The 19,564-nt window shown below is 45.7% G+C and overlaps 1 protein-coding gene across 4 annotated transcripts in view; it reads right to left on the reverse strand.

Annotated features, from left to right (window-relative positions):
* Positions 1 to 12,135, reverse strand: part of Crtam (cytotoxic and regulatory T cell molecule) — a 31,175-nt gene extending 19,040 nt beyond the window's left edge. For 2 of the 4 annotated variants that reach the window (NM_001106813.2, NM_001413479.1), the window contains 3 exon segments: positions 1,238 to 1,390; positions 2,829 to 2,969; positions 11,965 to 12,051. In NM_001106813.2, the coding sequence (NP_001100283.1) occupies positions 1,238 to 1,390; positions 2,829 to 2,969; positions 11,965 to 12,010 (340 nt within the window). In that variant the 5' untranslated portion in view covers positions 12,011 to 12,051. 4 annotated transcript variants of the gene reach the window in all.
* Between the last annotated feature and the right edge of the window lie 7,429 nt (positions 12,136 to 19,564).

Consider the following 19,564-nt stretch of genomic DNA (forward strand, 5'->3'; position numbering starts at 1 on the left):
TTATGAAGTAGCAATGAAAATAATATAGTGGTTGGGGGGGGTCACCACAATGTGAGGAAGTGTATTAAAGGGCCACGGCCTTAGGAAGGTTGAGCACAACTGAGTTACAAGAGCATGCAGTGGGACTTAGAACATGTGTCACATGTCCGGGTAGAACATGTGGCCACACTCAAAGCTCTGAGTTCAATCCTTAGTAATGTCCCAAGAAAGGCAAAAAACGATCCCATGCTGGGTGCTATGACAGGGAAGTACGTATGGTGTTATAGCAGCCCAGAAGCTGTCTTAACCAGCCAGGGTGGCTTGGGGATATTGCCCAGTGGTAGAAATAAACAGTTGGCAAACCCATTAACGGTCTGTGTCTTCGATTCCCTAGAGTATCATATGGTGACCGCCACATGATCACAGTCTATAAAATATGAATATTACTTCTGTTTAGTTTCCTGAAAACAAAATCTAGTCGATGCCCAAGGCAAATGTATTAGTTTGCTTTTGAATCTAGAGCTTGACACACACACACACACACACACACACACACACACACACACACACCACACACAAACAAATGGTCTCTTTAGTTCTCTTTCAATAAAAGATGGCATACATGCCCTCAGAAGCTCCTGTTCCAGGTAAAACTTTTTAAACGAAAATGCTAAGTTTAAAAATGGTACATCGCAGAGCTGGAGGGGTGGCTCAGTGAAACAGAGAGTATGGGACCTGTGTTTGGTTCATAGCGCCCATGTTGGGTGGCTCACAGTCACCCGTCAGCTTCCCTGGAGTTGATTGGTTGTTTGGGCTTCGTCTGGCTTGTCTGGGCACCCACACTTTGACCACACGTAGACACAGACACGTAATTAAAAATAAAATAAATCTTATAAATGATTCGTGGTAGCTTTAAAGTGGGCTGGGGGAGGTGGCTTAACGGAGCGAAGTTCACGCTGCCGAGCTGAGTTCAAGGTGGGAGGAAGGAAGGGATCCCTGTGAGTTGTCTTCCCACTTGTGTGTGAGCCCCACGGCAATGCTAACCCTCAAATAAGCTTTTTTTTTTGGAGCTGGGGACCGAACCCAGGGCCTTGCGCTTGCTAGGCAAGCGCTCTACCGCTGAGCTAAATCCCCACCCCCCTCAAAGGAGCTTTTTAAAAACAAACAAACGAACAAACAAACAAATTAATTAATTAAATGGTGCATTTTGTCCGTCACAATATCCCATCCACTTGGAGTTACCCTGCTGGGAACATACCTAACACGGTCACTCTAACTTGCTTCGTCTTCACGGAACTCCCGTAATGTAAGCACGTATACACACCTTCCTCTCGTAGAGTTACATTGGACACGCTAACGGAGAGCTGTGTAGCTGAATGGTGGAGAAGCTGGTATTTGGAACTTTTTAAAGCTGTACAAGAGGCAAAAGAAGCTGTCATGAGGAAAACTCGCTCACAGGAGAACCTGCCTCTGCCCCCCACCAGTACCCGGATTAAAAGGATGTGCCCCAACTCCTGGGTTCCACTGCTCTAATGAATGCCCTGCTGTGACTTGCTTCTTTGAAACCTGATGTACCTGGGGTTTGTCTTGTCACAACAAATGTCAGCCACAGAAGAGAAACTTGCCAGCTGAGTGCCTTCACTTTTTAATCTAAAAAAAATGTTTATTACTATTTGACGATTCCTGTGGATTTTGACATGGTCCTTCCAGGGATTTGGACAGGAGTACAAAAAAAGTAAGCTCAATATAGTGCTAACCCAACATGGAGGGTTCCTCTTTATTTTATCTTACCTACTGACCTGGGTATTTCACATAAGGTAAAAGATTCCCTGGGCAAAGCAGAGGCTCTGGAAAGAACGAGTTTGCTGATTTTCTTTTTAATCTGTTAAAGATCAATAATTTTTAAAGCCCAAGGATGCCTGTGCCTTTTGGGACGATGCCTCGTGAGCTGGCTCTCTGGGTTTTCAGCCTTATCATTTCTGACAATGAAACCAAGAGTTCTTTGTCGTGAGGGCTGCAGTGAGAGGCAGGATGTTTGGTATGTGCCTGGTTGCTACCTTCCAGATCCCAGAGCCAGCATCCCATTCCCGACTTGTAACAATTCCAACAATTCTCGGACACTACTAAATGCCAGCCAGAGGGTGTGATGACTCAACCTGGGCTGAGGCTTCCCTGTGGATCAAGGGGTTTTGCTAAAGAAACCTCAGGATGCCTAACTTCTCATTCTCCCAAAGAGAAACAAGAAAAAAAAAAACTTTTGACAGAACTATTACTACTCAAAGTTCATTTCTCCACAACTCTTCTCAACTTGTATCTACTCAGTCTGTTGGACTATACTATTAGCAGCCAGCTGGTAACACTTGTGACAATCTCTTTGACTATTTTATATTTACTGTATCAATTAAACAGAAGTCCAACCGGGGAAGATGAGGTGCTTGGTAACGTGACTTTGCAGCTGGTTCTTGACAGGAAATGATGTGTCAGTGCCACCAGGAAGGTCCACAGAGGCAGCCTGCTGCCTGCCTATGGCTTTGCTGTGGGTGTTTCCTGGTCACTGCGAGTCAAAAAGTGACGTGGGGGTGGGATGTTGTGGTGGAAAGGTACTTTGTAATGTGAGCCCCCCTTCAACAACCTTTCCAATGGGGTTTCCATTTCAGACTTCCTGTCTCCCCCAAAGCAGCCCTGTGTCACATAACAGGCTCCTGAGGCGTGAATCACGTGTAGCAGTGGGTGGCCTGAGCCCAGCCTTTGGGTGACTCATGTGGACCTTCTGTCCCACTACCCTGCCCCAGTTGGAAATCCCTTAGGCCGAGGTTTGGCATTTTCTTTCTCCCCACAACCCTACTTACCAGGATGCTGATTTAAAAAAATGGTGAACCCTGAGGGGGCCAGCCACTGGAGAGAGGCATTTTTCGTCAGAGAAGTAACACATGTGAGGTTGAGCGTCTGGCCTTCCTCCACCTCGATGGTCTCCATGTTGAGAAAGGCTGCTGTGGTGGGAGAGAGCGGGGAAGGTCAGGCAGGGTGCATACGTGTATGAGGTGTGGTGGGAAGACAAGCCCAGGCACTCGGTTCTCTCCTTCTGCCAAGTGAGTCCCACGATAGAACTCAGGCTGTTAGACCTGGTAGCACATGCCCTGGAAACAGAAGCTATCACCCAGCCCCAAAGAAGAGATCTGTTGCTCAGTTTATAGATGAGTGACCCCCATCAGGATCAAGGTCACAGCGGTCATGGGACTGGAATCAGGGTGTAGACTTCAGCCCACCCCTCTGTAACTACATAGACCTACCAGACTGATGAGCCCCAGAGCACATTGATAAAATGGGTGATTTACAAGTTCGAGTATTACATGGCTTCTCTATGAGCCTGTGGTGGGGTAGGGGGGGCGGGGATTGCAGGTCCTGCTATTGTTGAGTGGTAAAATGTTGTCTAGCAATGGAGTAGCTCTGGGTTGACTCTCTCTCTCTCTCTCTCTCTCTCTCTCTCTCTCTCTCTCTCACACACACACATACACACACACACACACACACGTAACACATAGTCACATACACAGACACAAATACATACATGCATAGATAGATATACACACATGCACATGTACACAGACAGACAGACAGACAGACAGACAGACAAAAGTAATCCATGGTGCTCTGGTGACTTTTTCGGCTTGTTGGTCACTGAAATAGATAAATCCACCCCAGATAGCTTTTACCACAGAGCGATTTCTCTAGCAAATTTATGAGTCCAATTTCTCTGAATCACACCCTGCCCCCCTGAGAATGATGAACTAACTCTGAACAGTGACAAATTTATTGTCCCAGAAAGAAAATAAAGGGAGAATGAACTTGTTTTTACTGAATTGGCACATTTATCAGCACCGCTTCACGTTTTAAACGGAATTGTTTTTCTTTGGTATAATATAATTCTCACCCAGGACGGTGTAAAAACTATCAACCAGAAGAACACCATACTTATAAATTATAAACAGCAAATGTTTTACAGCCCTATCTTCAACCTAAAAAAGAAAAAAGAAAGGAAGCCTATTTCCTTTTGGTATACACGTTGTGAAGAGAATTTTTTTCAATGTCTCATGTAGCCCAGACTGGCCTTGAACTCACTACAAAGCCCAAGCTGGCATTGAGCTCCTGATCCTCTTGCCTCGGCCTCCCAAGTGCTGGGGTCACAGACAAGAGCCATGGTACCCAGCATCCTTGAGATAAAGTGTAAGTACCAGGAAGAACGCCTTGGGAGGATTCCCAAACGCTGAGGTCTCACTCAGTAAAGCCTACTTTTTTGCATCCTGGCCATAACCCTTAAAGTAACCATGAGTCATTGTGAGGTTGGAGAGATGGCTTGCCACACAATCATGGAAATTGAGCTTGGACCCCAGCACCACGGAAAATATACAAGTGCAGAGTTCTCAGTGCTGTGGAGGTCGAGACAGGAGGACCTTGGGGCTGGCTGGCTAGTCAGTCTAGCAGAATAGGTGAGCTCTACGTTCAGTGAGAGAGCCTGTCTCAAAAAAAAAAATAGATACCAATGTCGAATACACTCAATGTTCACCTCTGGCTTCCACACACATACATGAACACCCATACTTAAATACGTGTACACACACACACACACACACACACACACACACACACACACACACATATACACAGATACGGAGACAGACAGAGGTTGATTGATTGATTTATTGATTTGTGGAGCTGTAGGCTCAGCTCCAGAGGTAGAGTCCTTGGCTAGCATACCAAAGGCCTCAGCTTCAGTTACTAAGTAGCTAAGTAATCAAAACATCTGTGTTTTCAAAACACCAGGCAGTGAGATCTCTGGCCAGACTCTGCTTGGGTTTCCTCCTGGGAAATACTCCCATGCTCATGAATTAAATAGAGCCAGGAGATTCTTACAATGTCTCTAGATTGTGACGAACTGTACTGTGGCTTTTTAGCATAGACGAAAGCATCATACACCCTAAAATTAGCAGTAGTTGTTCTTGTGGCTGAGAATTTAGTATGTGGCTCCTGTCAGACCGACCACATCTATTGACGCCATAGATGCATTTGGGGAGGTCTGGGATCGAGGCGCAGAGCTTGAACTGTCCCACCACTCCTTGCTCTGGGCTTTAGGTCGGCCCCATGTTTGATCTTGTAGCAGTAAACTGGTGTAGACAAGAAGACCAGTCCACTGGAAAGCCACAGACCACCTAGCTTTGCTCTTAACCATCACATTTAAAATATTACTTGGGATGCTTAGGTCTGCTGAAGGTTGCACGAGGAAGACACCAGGCAGAATCTGGAGGGAGAAGCCGTCCCAGGAAAAGACATGCGCAGTCCTCTAAGCAATGGTGGAAGCTCAATGGAAAGTTTCTCTTTTTGCTTTTCTTTCACCTAACTTTGGAGTCCAACTTTCACCTGTCGTCAGAGCAACGAGGTGCGGGTTTTTGTTTTTCTCACCACTTCCTCTCCATAGAGGCTAAAGCTACACTTAACAGCATTCTCACTCACCCTTAACTTTTCTCGAGCCCCACGTGCCACGCGCCGACTTCCTACTTCTCCCTGTTTACGTTCTTTTTTTTTTCCGGGGGCGGGGGTTCCCTGCCCGTGTCCAGACAGTGAAGTGAATGGTTCAGTCCTACATGAAGCTTCATCAGTGAATGACTGTAAGGTCTCACCACCTCCTACATAGGTCATGTTGGCTGTGTGGGTTACTGGCTTCTGCACTTTGTTACCTCAGTAGCTGGACATATGCAGCCACCAATGGCCATGTGTTATGAGGCCTTTATTTGAGTCCGTTTCCTATGGTCTGTCCGGTTAGATTTTATCACTATGCAAATGCCACAAAGTACACTTATTTCTACAGTGCTCAAGGTGATCCCAGGGTGCTGATTTTTTTCTTTGTTTCTTGTCCTTTCTTTAAAAAACTGCATCCATGTATCTATCTATCTATCTATCTATCTATCTATCTATCTATCTATCTATGTATGGGTTTCTGTATGGATGTCAATGAGTACACCACAATAAACACCAGGAGATCAGAGAACAACTAGCGGCAGTTGGCTCTCTCCTTTCACCGTGTGGATCATTGGGATCTGCATCATGTCAGAAGTCTTGGCAGCAAGTGCCTTAAATCCACTGAGCCATCTCACCGGCCCCTTCTTCCCCTTTTATCCTCTGTATTTTGTATTTGCACAAACTTGGGGTGTGCGGCTTGCTGCATACTCAGACTGTATGGTAATCTCGTGGGGCCGTAGTGCGTGATGTATACTATAGACCAAGCCAGCATGGTATCATGCATGGCCGTGTAGAAATGGAACCGGGCTCTTGCTCATCTCTTTGCTCACATGGTTAATCTAACTGTCCTAAACTTGGAAGATGACTCAGTGGGTAAGAGTGCATGCTCTGCAAGCACGAGAATCTGAGTTCAAATCCCTGGCATCCACATCAGAAGAAACTAGGCATGTCTGTGTGGTCTGTGTGTGCTTGCAACATGAGTGTTGTAGGGGTCAGAGGCAGGCAGATCCCTGGAGGTAGCTGACAGACAGCTTGTCTAAAACAGTGGGCTTCAGGTTTAATGGGGACCTGTCTCAAGGGAACAAAGGAAGGAAACAATAGAGGAAGGTAACCAGTGTTCCCCTCTCACCTCTGTATTTTATGCACCAGCATACAAACCTATACACACACACACACACACACACACACACACACACACACACACACACCATGCATAAACATAGATAAACTGTGTTCCCTTCAGTGGATAGTCTCTCAGCAAAGCATCCATGACCAACTTTCAAGGAAAGGGCGGGTGGCAGTCACGCTCCGCTCCGGAAGTGCACACAAACTAAACAAGACACTCAGATTAAGCCAATGCCTTATTAAGGATCCTCAACCTTTCCCAAGGTTGGTGGAGAGTTGCTGGGGGTTGGGGGTGGAGGTGGGGTTCTTTACCTCTATATAAGTCATCAGAGAGACTGAAAAAAATAATGAAAATACTTTTTTAAAAAAAAAAAGTTGACTTAATGTCAAATTATTGCATGTAATAAATTTAAAACCAAGCATAGCTGTGGGCTGCAGGGTCCCGAACAGCACGTCCAGTTGGAATCCGCATCTGTCTGTTATCCTTGTCCATGTCCAGTTGGACCCGCATCTGTCTGTCCCCTGTGTCTCTCTGTGTCTGATTGGAATCTGTGATCTCTCCTGTCTCCTGTGTCTCCCCTGCTCTCATAACTAATACAGACATGCCACAGGCTCAACCCCACTGTTTTCTTACATTAGTTAATGTGGTCACCAGCCATGGCACCCCCAGACATTTAACCAACTACACACTAGCCTTTCCTCTCTCCCAAGCGCTGGTTTAATCGACTTGACTCTTCCTTCTCCCACCACTGGTGCGACTTCTTGCTGGACCATTACAACAACTGTCTTTCGGAATGACAGAACTTTAAAGACCTTATGCTTCTTCCTTCATTTAAAATATTTCCTAGGGCTGGAGAGATGGCGTACTCATATCACCTACAAGTGGCTCACGACTGTCTGTAACTCCAGTTCCAAGGAATTTAATGTCCTCTTTGGCTTCTGAGAGCACCAAGAATGTGAACAGTGCACAGGCATACATGCAGACAAAACACCCACACCCTTAAAATAAAATGATGATGATGATGATGATGATGATGATGATGATGATGATGATGATGATTAAGGAAGAGCATTACTGTTCTTGAAGGAGACTGAGTTCAGTTCCCAGTACCCACATCCAGCAGGTTATAGCTGTCCATAACTCCAGCTCCAGGGGGATCTGACACTTCCGACCTTCACTGGCACCACACCCCACACACATGAATTTAAACGAAAAATAAGGAATATTTAAAAGTATTCCCTGTGGTTCTTATTGCACGTAGGAATCAGGCTAACATTTCTGATGATTTTCCTCACACACGTCCCACTGGATGATGAGACTCCAATATTAGAATATCCCTTCCAGGTAGAGGGCAGCAAAAGCGTGTGCTGCGTAACCAAGAAGGTGGATGTTTGGATCCCTAGAGCCCATGTGAATGCTTGGTAGGGGTTGGGGATGGCTCGTTTGCAATTCCCCCCCCCCACCCCCCGCACTCAGGAGGCAGAGACAGAGGCTCCTGGAGCAAGTTGGCTAGTGAGGCTAGCTAACTCAGCAAGTTCTAGGTTTGACAGAGAGAGACCCTGCCTCAAAATGAGTAACTGGAGAGTGATCAAGGAAGATTCTCAATAGCAAACTTGGGCTTCCACACACATGCACACACATAGCTGCACACACATGTGTACACAAATACACCTGGGCATGCATCTTTCTCTCTCTCTCTCTCTTTCTCTCTCTCTCTCTCTCTGATATGATGATGATGATGATAATAATTAAGGAAGAGCATTACTGAGAGAGAGAGAGAGAGAGAGAGAGAGAGAGAGAGAGAGAGAGAGAGAGAGAGAGAGAATGAATAACAATCAAACTTGAAAATAGGCTTTCACCTCCTTCCCCACCAACTGGCCTGCTCTCTTTCCTAGACACCCAAAGGCTTTGAATGGTTTTGTTACAGCACTTAAGTGAGTTCCTTTGCACTTGCGTGGTGTCAGGTGCTTCTCATTGATGGGTTGGTTACAAATGGATACAAATGGCTGGAAGCTGGGTGACTGTGGCTGGAAGCTGGGTGACTGTGGTTTGCACTCCCTATACATTCTCAGGGTCTAGAATAAAGTTAGGTTTTTTAAGATATTAGTTGAATTAATAGGCAAAAGGGATAAATGTAAATCTTCAGAGATAAATGCTTTAACGGAACTCTAATTTTCCTCTGTAAATTGTGGCATCAAACAATAGAGACCGCAACTGGAACTGAATTAAAGCTGAAAACACAGTGAATTCTCAGGCTAGAGCCCCGTTTCCATGGCTCTTGTGCAGACTTAGGCAGAAATGCGCTTTAGTGAAGATCATTACGAAAAGAGAATTTGCGTTATTTTTAGAATAGGCAGAGAAGACTACAGATGTGAAAATGAATTGTACTTGTCAAAATCAAATCATTTTCCACATTGTCCCAAAGAGGCTGACTTGATGCACAAGAATGAAGGAATTCTCTGGTTTGCAGAGGCCCTCCCTTCCTGCAGCTACAAAAGAGGGTCGAAATTCTGCCCGGGTCAGCCTTTTCATTGTCTGCAGTGTGAGAGGAGAATGACTTTGGGGGGGGGGAAGAACAGACTCATTTGTTTTATATTTTATCTGACTTAGGGATTTTTCATTCCAGGAGCCTTGAAAGAGGGGCTCGGTCCAAGATCATGGAATTCTTTTGTCTGCAAATCCCTGGCAGCCTTAGAAGCCACCTAGTTATTTTCCTATGGCCTCGTTTGCTAAAGGTGGTTGACAATTTACAGCTGTGTCAAAGCAGATATTTTTGCTGCCTCGGTGTTGGCAACAAAGGAACATGACCGGCTCCTGCCCACAGGGGACTCTGAGGGGGCCCCAGCAGGTGTAAGTCAGTGTCAGCAGCAGCTGTTCGAACCCCACTGAGCGAGCTCCTGTGTCCTCAGCGAGGATGAATTTTCAGTTTGGGTTCTTTCAATATTGAATCTTTCAGAATGTCTAAGTCATTAAGACTCTGAGAGTTTTCATCCGTGGTAAGTGTCCAGGCTAGAGAGATAGCTCAGCAGTGAAGAGAACACTGCTCTTGCAGAGGACCCTGACCTGATTCACAGTGCAACATCAAGGGGCTCGTAAACACCCATGACTCCGGCTCCAAGGGAATCTGATGGCTCTGGCCTCAGCAGGCACCAGCACACACATGCACACACTCCCACACAGGCTTGTGTGTATAGACACATAATTAAAAATAACAAAAGAAATATTTAAAAACCAAATGTACTTTCTATGACATCCCAATGATGCATGTGTACACACACACACACACACACACACACACACACACACACACAAATTGAAAGTTCCACAGGTTGGTATTTACTTCCTCTTTACTGGATGTGAAAACCTGTCAGCTTATTTAACTTCCTCTAACCTCAGTATTTCTCCTATACAGATTGAAGCTATCAATACCTTGCCCTACCTTGGCATTTTTCACTTGGAATAAGTGGACTTAATAATTTGCCCAGCACTGGGCATGACTCGATAAATATTTTTCTCTCTCCGTGTAATCGCAAGCGAGTTGCGTGTCCCAGTAGACTGGCTTAAGCTTGTCTTTTCATTTTCGTATTTTTTGAGACAGTCTTGCTGTGCCATGTTGAGCTCACTCATACCCACTGTGCAGCGTAGACTGATCTCGAACTCATGGTGGCCGTCCTGTTCTACATGCTGATGTTCCAGATGTGCACTGTCATTCGTTCGGGTCAGATTTATCGTAAGATATGATTATTTTGTTTTTGCTGTTTATTTAAAAATCATATGGGGATTTTTTTTTAATAAGGGAAAATTTTAAGGATGGAAAGAAATTAAGGTCAGTTGAAGGCTTTAAACCTTGGGATGCTTGAAATCATACTAATTCTGGCCAGGCTAAAGGCTCCCTTTCAGAATGCATTAGCTGTTCTTTAAGCCACTTAACTGAAGAAACTAATGTCACCCATTACCAAAACGGAATCCTTGTTAAGTGCTTCAGGGCACAGGGGACAGGAAGGAAGGCACTGACTGAAGCGTAGAGCTCAGGGAATTGAAAAACTATGTAAAATAAAAAATCTGCTGCTCCCCCGGACCACCACAAATGGCGTCCCTCGGTTGACACTCTGGAAGGAGTGCAGATGAGGGGGACAGATGTGCTCCTGACGTAGAGCAGGAGAGAAGGAGAGTCGCTATTTGGAAATGAGCAAGCATTTGAAGCTGAGCGGTGGCTCTCTACATGCTCCCCCTCCTATACATCTGACACAAGGACCGTCAGAGACGTGAGACACCAGGGAATGATCCCCCACTCTTGCCCCACACAAGGGTAGGAATAATTTGACCTAAGCTTAATGGGTCACTGTATCTTTCTCTAATTTTCACAATGGGACAATAGAATTAAGTTTCAAAAACCAAATTGTACGGACCTGTGCAATATAACTGATTTCTATCAACTAGGAGGCTTTCAGGGCTGTGATAGCTTAACTGTTAAGAGCACTGGCTGCCCTGGCAGAGGACTCAGGCTCCTTCCCAGCACTCACATGGCAGCTCACGGCCCTCTGTGTAACTCTAGTTCTAAAAGACCCAACTTTTTCTTCTGACCCTCTTGGACAGTGCATACACATGGTACGCATACCCGGGCTGGCACCACACTCCTAGACATAGAATTAAAAATAGACAAATGTTTAAAAGTAAGTAGTTTTCACTAGGTTCTTATTCCTCCGAACTACGTTAGAATTGATCAATACCTCATTACTTCCAAAGAGTTTGTACGTTTGAGATTTTCTTATGATGAGGAGTTTGACAGGTCAAACATTTATTAACATCCTCATCTAAAGATGCAAAAAACCGAGCAGGCTGGCAAGTGGTACACACTTTTGATCCCAGCACTCAGGAGACAGAGGTGGGTGGAGCTCTGTGAGTTTGAGGCCAGCCGTCTCTACAGAGTGAGTTCCAGTATGGCGGGGGCTAAAAAGGCAAAAACTGAATTTTAGAGAAATTAGAGCATTTGACTAAGACTTTTACATCAAGGATGTTTTGAAATCTGAGATGAATGCGCTCCAACTGATATACCTGCAAAAGGTAGGCTCAGGGTGCAGGTTACACCTCATCACAACAGATTCCACAGATGAACTCCATCCTGTCCCTATACCCTCGAGAGAGGTTGAATAAGAGACGGCATAGGCAGAGTGATTGCCGTTGGCTGTGTGGGTTGAGTACAGCTAGGGACATATTAGCAAAGTTACCTGAGTTATCTCCCAGAGTAGGTCCTCCATGAACACAGTTGACCGACAGGTAGGTTTGGCAAAGAAAGTCAAACCAGCTGAGCGAAAACCACCCATTTGCTCTAAGTAAGTCCTTACCTTGCACGGGCACGCAGAACAGCAAACTGAGGGTTCCCCACCACATGCTCGCTGGGCTGGCTGGGAGGGAGTCTCTGACAGCTTCCTGTGGGTTCTACAGAACACGCTGGCTTTTAAAGGGAGGAGGCTGTAGCTCTGTGACCTTACATGTGTCACCTCCTCCACCTACTCAGAGCCCCCTCTTAGTTGGCTGCCCCTAAAACACCTCCTGGTGGAACATCTCGGGGGACCACAGGTGCCCTATCCATTGTGGAGGGGTGTGAATGAGGCGTTGGTGACACTGTGAGGCAGGTGGGCAGTGATGGTAAGTGAACTGACTGTGAGGCTTTGGGGGGGAGAGAGGGGAGGGAAGATTAAAATGTCCCTGTCTGGACAGTTTTAAAGCATTTCTAGTTTATTAAACAAATAATAACTAATAATAATTTTTGCCCAACCTTCTTGAACATTTTGTATTTCTGACTTGGACAACAATTTCTAGTGTTTATTAGACACGTTGATTCATTCACTCACTTTGAAATCTTCCCATTTATCTACTTGTCTATCTGTCCATCTACTTACTAATGTACCCATCCGTTCACCCTCCCTCCCCTCTCTCTGTGTATCCAATATCTCTTCTCTGCCTCACTGAGGCGATCAGACAGGACACAAGTCCCTCCTCTGTTTGCTGTTTGTTCTTAAGAAAAAATGTGCTACAGTGAGAGTTTAAACTGTGCAAATAGATGATTTTGGTTCACGTCCCTCATCCACTGAGATAGACTATTTAATTTGTCCTAGGTTGCCACGAGCGAGACTGGAGGCTGAGAACTCTCCGCTTGAGAAACACTGTTTTTTTAAATGATTATTTTTATGTACAAGAGTATTGTGCCTGCACATGTGTCTGCACACTTTGTGAGCTCTCGGCGCCCACAGAGACCAGAAGGAGGCATCAGGTCCCCTGGAACTGGAGTTACAGAGTTGTTATGTACAACTAGCTGCTGGGAATAGAACCCAGGTCCTCCGGAAGAGCAGTCAGTGCTCTTAGTCTCTGAGCCATCTCTCCAGCCCCAACACTACTCACTACTCTTTCTATTCTGAAGTCTAAAAGCCTAACATTGCGCTTGACATAGTTTTTCCAGAGCATTAAAGATCTTACTGTTGTATTTAAATGGGAACAGGCCCTGCCTGGCCATTGCACTTAAAATTCGGTCTGCGGCTGACTTGTGTTGGACGTGGAGCCTTTTGGGTCATGGTGCTTAGCTGCTCTACGTAGCCGATTGGGAATGGGCCATTGGAGGTCACGGTCATCTCCAGTTCTGCCCTAGCTGTTTTCCTGACCTCCATGATTGGAATGAACAGCACTCTAGTCACCTCGCCATGCCACTCTAGCTTTGATTGACTGTGTGCCTGAAGCCAGGAGGAGTCTGTAACTCTAGCTCTAGGGAGAGCTGGTGTCCTCTTCTGCATTCCACAGACACATTCACTTATATGGACATATCTACACATGTGTACACACACACACACACACACACACACACACACACACACACATAGAAGAGAGAGAGCAAGCGCGAGAGAGCACATGTATATACATAATTTAAAATGAAAAGAATCTTAAACAACAATAAAACTCTGTTTAATGTCGCAAGAGTCCACTGGTCTCAGAGATTAAGAACTGTCCTTGAAAGACAGAGCAGAGATTGAGGGCCAGTCCGACTTGAGACCCATCCCATGGGCAAGAATCGGACACTGTTAATGCTGCTCTTTCTGTTGTGCTTACAAACAGGAGCCAAGCATAACTGTCCACTGAGAGGCTCTACCTAGCTGCTGACCAAAACAGACGCAGAGAACCATAGCCAAAAACATTCGATGGAGCTTGGGGAGTCTAGTGGAAGAGTTGGAGGAAGGATTGAGGGACCTGGAGGGGATAGGAACTCCACTGGAAGACCAACAGAGCCAACTAACTTGAGCCCTTGGGGGCTCCCTGATACAGAACTACCAACCAAAGAGCATTCATGGGCTAGACCTCAGCACCCCTTGCACATATGTAGCAGATGTGCAGATTGGTCTTCATGAAGGTTCCCCAACAACTGGAGCAGGGTGGAAGGGGTTACCCCTAACTCTGTTGTCTGCCTGTGGATTCTGTTTCCCTAGCTGGCCTGCCTTGTCTATCCTCGGCAGGAGAAGATGTGCCCAGTTCTGTAGTGACCTCATGTGTCAGAGTGGGTTGGTACCCAGGAGGTGTCTCCCTCTTCTCAGAGGAGAGGGGCAATGGGGAGAAGATCTGTCTGAGGGGTGACTGGGAGGAAGGGGTGCTGCAATAGGGTTGTAAAGTGAATAAATGAATTTATTAATGAAAAAAAAAGAGAGCACTATATCTGAAGGAAATGCTGCAAAGCAGACCGGTGTATGATATGTCCTTGTGGTCTGCAAAGTCCTTCCTAATCACTCATAAACTGCACTTTAGCCTGCAGCCCACAAGTGTCACCCAGGGGGAAGAATTACAGACTGTGACCACTCAGTGAGTGGAAAGAAATGATGAGGCAGGGTGATCGTGGCCAAGGGGCGGGGGGTCCTTCAACTAGTCTGCAATAGAAGTGTGTGTGTGTGTGTGTGTGTGTGTGTGTGTGTGTGTGTGTGTTGACCACCTTATAGGTGAGAGGCCTCAAAAGTGAAAACTGATTTCCTCCCATACTTTTCTAATTTCTTAGCTGGAAGCAAATAGCAAAGGACAGAGTGAGAAGAGAAGAAGAGACAGTTTGTCTTTGTGTGCATTTCATACGGACGTGTGCATGGGAGGCACCAGCAAGAGAGCAAGTCTCAGAAGGGTGGCTTATAAGTCTAAGACTGCCTTTCAGCAGGGAGCCAAGGAGTTTTACAGAGGTCGCAACCCAGTCAAAAGGATGGTGAGTCTCAGCCAACAGCAGTAAGGGATGTGTGGGGAAGGAACAGAGAAGAGGAGCTGATTAATAAAGTTTCTTAGGAAGTTCCTCATGTGCCCTCTGGAGGCTGGAAAGGGCCTGAATGTGCCTTCATTAAATGCGTCCTCAGAGAACAGGAGAGGGGGCACCTTCATACACAGATGGCCACATTTTAGCAAGTAACAGGGAGGGCAGAGACTACTTAATTGATTGTTGATTATTTCTATCTGCCTCTTCTTACATGCTTACAGCTCAAAAGCATCGTAATCCAAGGAGTCATGTTTGGGCGGGACATATTCTGGACAAGGCCACAGTTCACCATAAGAACCGTGGAAGGTCAAGAAGAGGGTGTCCACCAGTTTGTCACTGTGGTTCCCATTTCATGAGGTCTTGTGTTTTGTTACATAACTCCCAGCGACTAACATTGGATGGATAGACGAAGAGGGCCAGATTGTAGATAGACAAAAAGTGACCTCTCCATTGCCTGTCATTCCCCTGTTGTTGGAAGTGAAAGAGCTGGGAGACAACTATTAAACAGGCCACAGATGGACATCATGGGGTCAGAACAAAGGGGATTTCCCCATGAACCAACACTACTGGGATTTTTGCAGCAGTTCTGAGAGGGCCTATACTTCGTTTTTTGACCTTTCGCACTCTTGTGAAGAACCCTGGCCTTTCCCCACCACACACAGTGGTGGGATCACCTGTTTCCCAGCAGTTGCTGCTGCTAATTCACACTTGAGTTATGAGTCTTCAAGAACTGTTGTAAAGCCTGCTGTGGGGCTTTCTAAGCTGGACCAGCAGCCTCTGAAATTACTTATGGGTCCAGATAATGTTTCTCAGGAACAGTGAGGATCATGGATAAGAGTAGACATGAGAGGGATGGAGCTTGCCTCATCACCTGGGATTCGTCAGTACAGCCATATCACCTTAGTGTGTGGTGTGTGTGTGTGTGTGTGTGTGTGTGTGTGTGTGTGTGTGTAAGAAGGCAAGAATAACCTTGGGAACTGGGAGATATGAAACATGGTACCCTAAGCATCGTGTGGTACGGAGATCTTCAAACCTAGGTGGCTGGGCTGCAAGGCAGCAACCATGGCAGGATGTGTTACCTTGGAAAAGGACAGTGCCCTACTTGTCTGTAACTGTCAACTTCAGACAGCCTAGAATCATTTGAGAAGGGAGTCTCAATGGAGAGATGGCCTAAATCTGACTGGCCTGTGGGCCAATTATGAGGATTTATTGTTTGTTAATTGCTGGGGGAGGGCCTAACCCACTGTGGGCAGCACCATTCCCTACGCATGTAATCCTGGAATGTGTAAGGAAACTAGCTAGCTAACCATGTGCCTGAACAAGCTAGAATGCTGCATTCCTCTGCTTCAGGTTTCTATCCTGACTTCACTCAGTGTGGACTCTGCCCCGGAATTGCAAGCCAAAGAAATCCCTTCTTTCTCTTGCTGTGGTTGTGGTGTTTGGCACGGCATTAGGGATGAAACCAGAACAAAACTGACGACTAGGCTTCTGCTTTTTGGAAATCCTGCCCTAAGCTTTCATGAAGGAGGGGGATTTAATGTCACCAAATAGACAATTCTAAAAACAGCCAAATAAGAGTTTATTTCAGAAGAAAATTGTCTTGCCTTATATGTCCCAGGTGCTGACAACACCTAGTACCTTAGCAAAGAAAAGAGAAAAAAAGAAGAGGAGAAAGAGGAGAGGTGGTGGACTGTAGTTTAAATAAATGACTGCAGAACAATCAAGGATGCTTTCAGGTCCCAGTTCCCAGACTGGTGACTGACTCATGTCTTCATCTGTAAGTGAGGAAGTTAGAGGGAAGGCATGAATGTGCATGTTCTGAAAAACCCAAGTATCCCACTGATGTACTGGGCTCCAGCAATATTTCCATGAAGCTTTCAGAATGATTTTAGATGGGCATAGTGGGTACATGACTAATTCCTGCACTCAGGAAGGAGGGGCAGGAGGATTAGGAATTTGAAGCCAGCATGAGCTACATACGGAGTTCTATACCAGTCTGCGATACATATAAAACGAAAAAAAAGAAAAAAAGAAAAAAAAAAGAAAAAAAAAGAAAAAAAGACCACACTGAAAGATTCAGGCTATAGTCCAGGCCCCAGGAGCCACACTGATATGGTTATTGACTCTTATCTTTAGGGCTCCTTCATCATGTGACTCTGTCATGTGACCATAAGCTAGCTATTACCTACTGTAAAACTCAGCTTCCTCTTTCTAAACCAGAAGAGTAGGGTTCTCAAGAAGATTGAGGGCATCTAGGAACTGAGGAGACAGGTTGGCGGGTGAAGTGGTTGATGTTGCAAGCTTGAGAAGCCAAGGCGTTTGCTCCCCAGGAAAGCATATAACAGCCAGACATAGACTCCACACAGAGGAAGCAGAGACAAGCAGATCCCCATGGCTTGCTAACCAGCCAGCCCAGTCAAGTGAGAGAGCTGTACATTCAGTGAGACCCTATCTCAAAAGTTAATGTGAAGGGGCCAGATATGGTGGCCCATTCCTTTAATTCTAACATGAGTGATGCAGAACCAGGCTGGTTTCTACGAGCCAGAGGCCAGCCGGGTCTACATAGAGAGTTTCAGGCCAGCTAGGGCTATGTAGTGGGACTCTGTTTTTCTAAAAAATAATAATAATAATAATAATAATAATAATAATAATAATAATAATAAAATGTGGAGTGGCCGGAGAGATGGTTCAGAGATTTAAGAGGATTGGCTGCTCTTGCAGAGGACATGAGTTCAAGTCCCAACATCCACATCACACAGCTCACAATCATTGATAACTCCAACTCCATGGGATTCAATGTCCTCTTTTGGCTTCTGTGGGCACCCATACACACAGACTGATACACATATACACTCAAAGAAAAATAGAAATAAGATCTGTTATTTAAAAAAGAAGAAGAGGAATTGAGCAAAACACCAACATTACCCTTCGGCTTCCGCATACATGTGCACATACCTGTACACACAATGGACATGTACACACACACGTACACACAAAATGAGTAAACAAACAAACGGTACATGTGTTGGGACGTGGCACATATAAATGTTCAGTAAATGCTGACTGTCACGTGGCTAGTCCTGGGAGAGCCTCATCTACACACTGTGAGCTTCAGATAACAGCCACATACTTCATCTTGTTATTTTAGATTTGTCACACTCTCCCTGTAAAGGCCAAGGAGCAAAGCCCCGAGTCATTCTCGGTAGCCTTGGCTGTACCGGAACTCATCCTGTAGACCAGGCTAGCCTCGGAGTTTCAGAGATCTGCCTGCCTCTGCCTCCCAAGTGCTGGGATTAAAGGCATGCACCACCACTGCCTGGAGTCCAATCTGATTGTTAAAAGCATGCTGGCAAAAGAAAATAAGGAAAGACTTTAAAAAGAATGAGACATAATGGAGGGGGGAAAAGGAAGGGTCATTACTGTGCTCATTTATAGGTGAGGTAAATTGAAGGCATGCAGCAAGCAGCCTGGGCCAGTGTCATGCCCAGCTTTGGTTCCTGGAGGCATCATCCTTAGTACAGCCTGGCTTCCCCCCACCGCCAGTACACAGACCTTCTCGACTGCCCAAGGAACACAAGGACGACCAAAAGCTGACTAAGCCAGGAAGGACATCTTCTCCTGGCCAGAAGTCATCTGGGGTCCACATGTGCATTTCTGGAAAATGCAATATTCTGTTTCTTTGAGAGGAAGATGTTTTTGGTGGGGGAAGGGTCCTGACACAAGAACAAAACAACACACTCAACCCACACAAACAGGGAAACAGTGCATTTTGCTGAGGTCAGCTTAAGCCCGCGCAAAGCTCACTGGCTGATTTTTTTTTGTTTTGTTTTGTTTTGTTTTTTTCCCTTTCTGGATGCGTAGCCAGCTTTCGCAACAACACAAAGGGCAAAATGAGTTTAGGAATCTTTCAAGCAGAGAGCAGCTGAGAACCAGCCAGAAGGCTAAACAAAACCTGGCCTTTTGTGCAGACTCCAGAACTGGCTATTATGTTTCCTCAGGAAGTGAACCCTGCCAGGGTTGTGGATGGCTGTGTTGATGGAAATCTGTATTCATGTCCAGGGCACAAATTTGCTTTCAGGGTTTATTTTAAAATCTTATTAGCTTAACATATAATTCAGAAATGGAGCCTATGAGTACGGAATGTAGAAACAGAGCCCGTGAGTGTAGAATGGAGGCCGGGCTCCATTGGTGTCTCCTCTTCCTTCCCCTCCCATGTCTTCCATATTCTTGCTTGATGGGTGATGCCTGATCACCAAACCTAGTTAAAATGGTCATTGGTGGGGAACGATGATACCAGTGGGGTTCAGAACTGCCCCCCTCAAATATGTCACTTTGGTATAACAGGATTATAAGACAAAAGAGTTTGCAAAGACAGTGGGAAGATCATTCCCAATACCTGAGCTGTTCTCTCTCTCCCAAGCAGGGGAGAACCCTCCCATGGGAGGTGCTATCCTGACAACTGGGAAAAGGGGGCCTTCGTGTCTCTGATGATAGAGACACGATGGAGAAACCAAGGAGGTGTACAGACACCCAGCAGCTCCCTACACTTAGATCATATTCATTGCTCTACTGTATTTCTCTACAACCATTCACTTGCTCTCAAATTTAGCATTAAGACATTTAAGCTTTACCCCTGTGTGGTATGTGACTATAATCCCAGCCTTGGGGCATGG

The sequence above is a fragment of the Rattus norvegicus genome, chromosome 8 (genome assembly GCF_021556685.1).
Source record: "Rattus norvegicus strain SHRSP/BbbUtx chromosome 8, alternate assembly SHRSP_T2T, whole genome shotgun sequence".
NCBI classification, from domain to species: domain Eukaryota; kingdom Metazoa; phylum Chordata; class Mammalia; order Rodentia; family Muridae; genus Rattus; species Rattus norvegicus.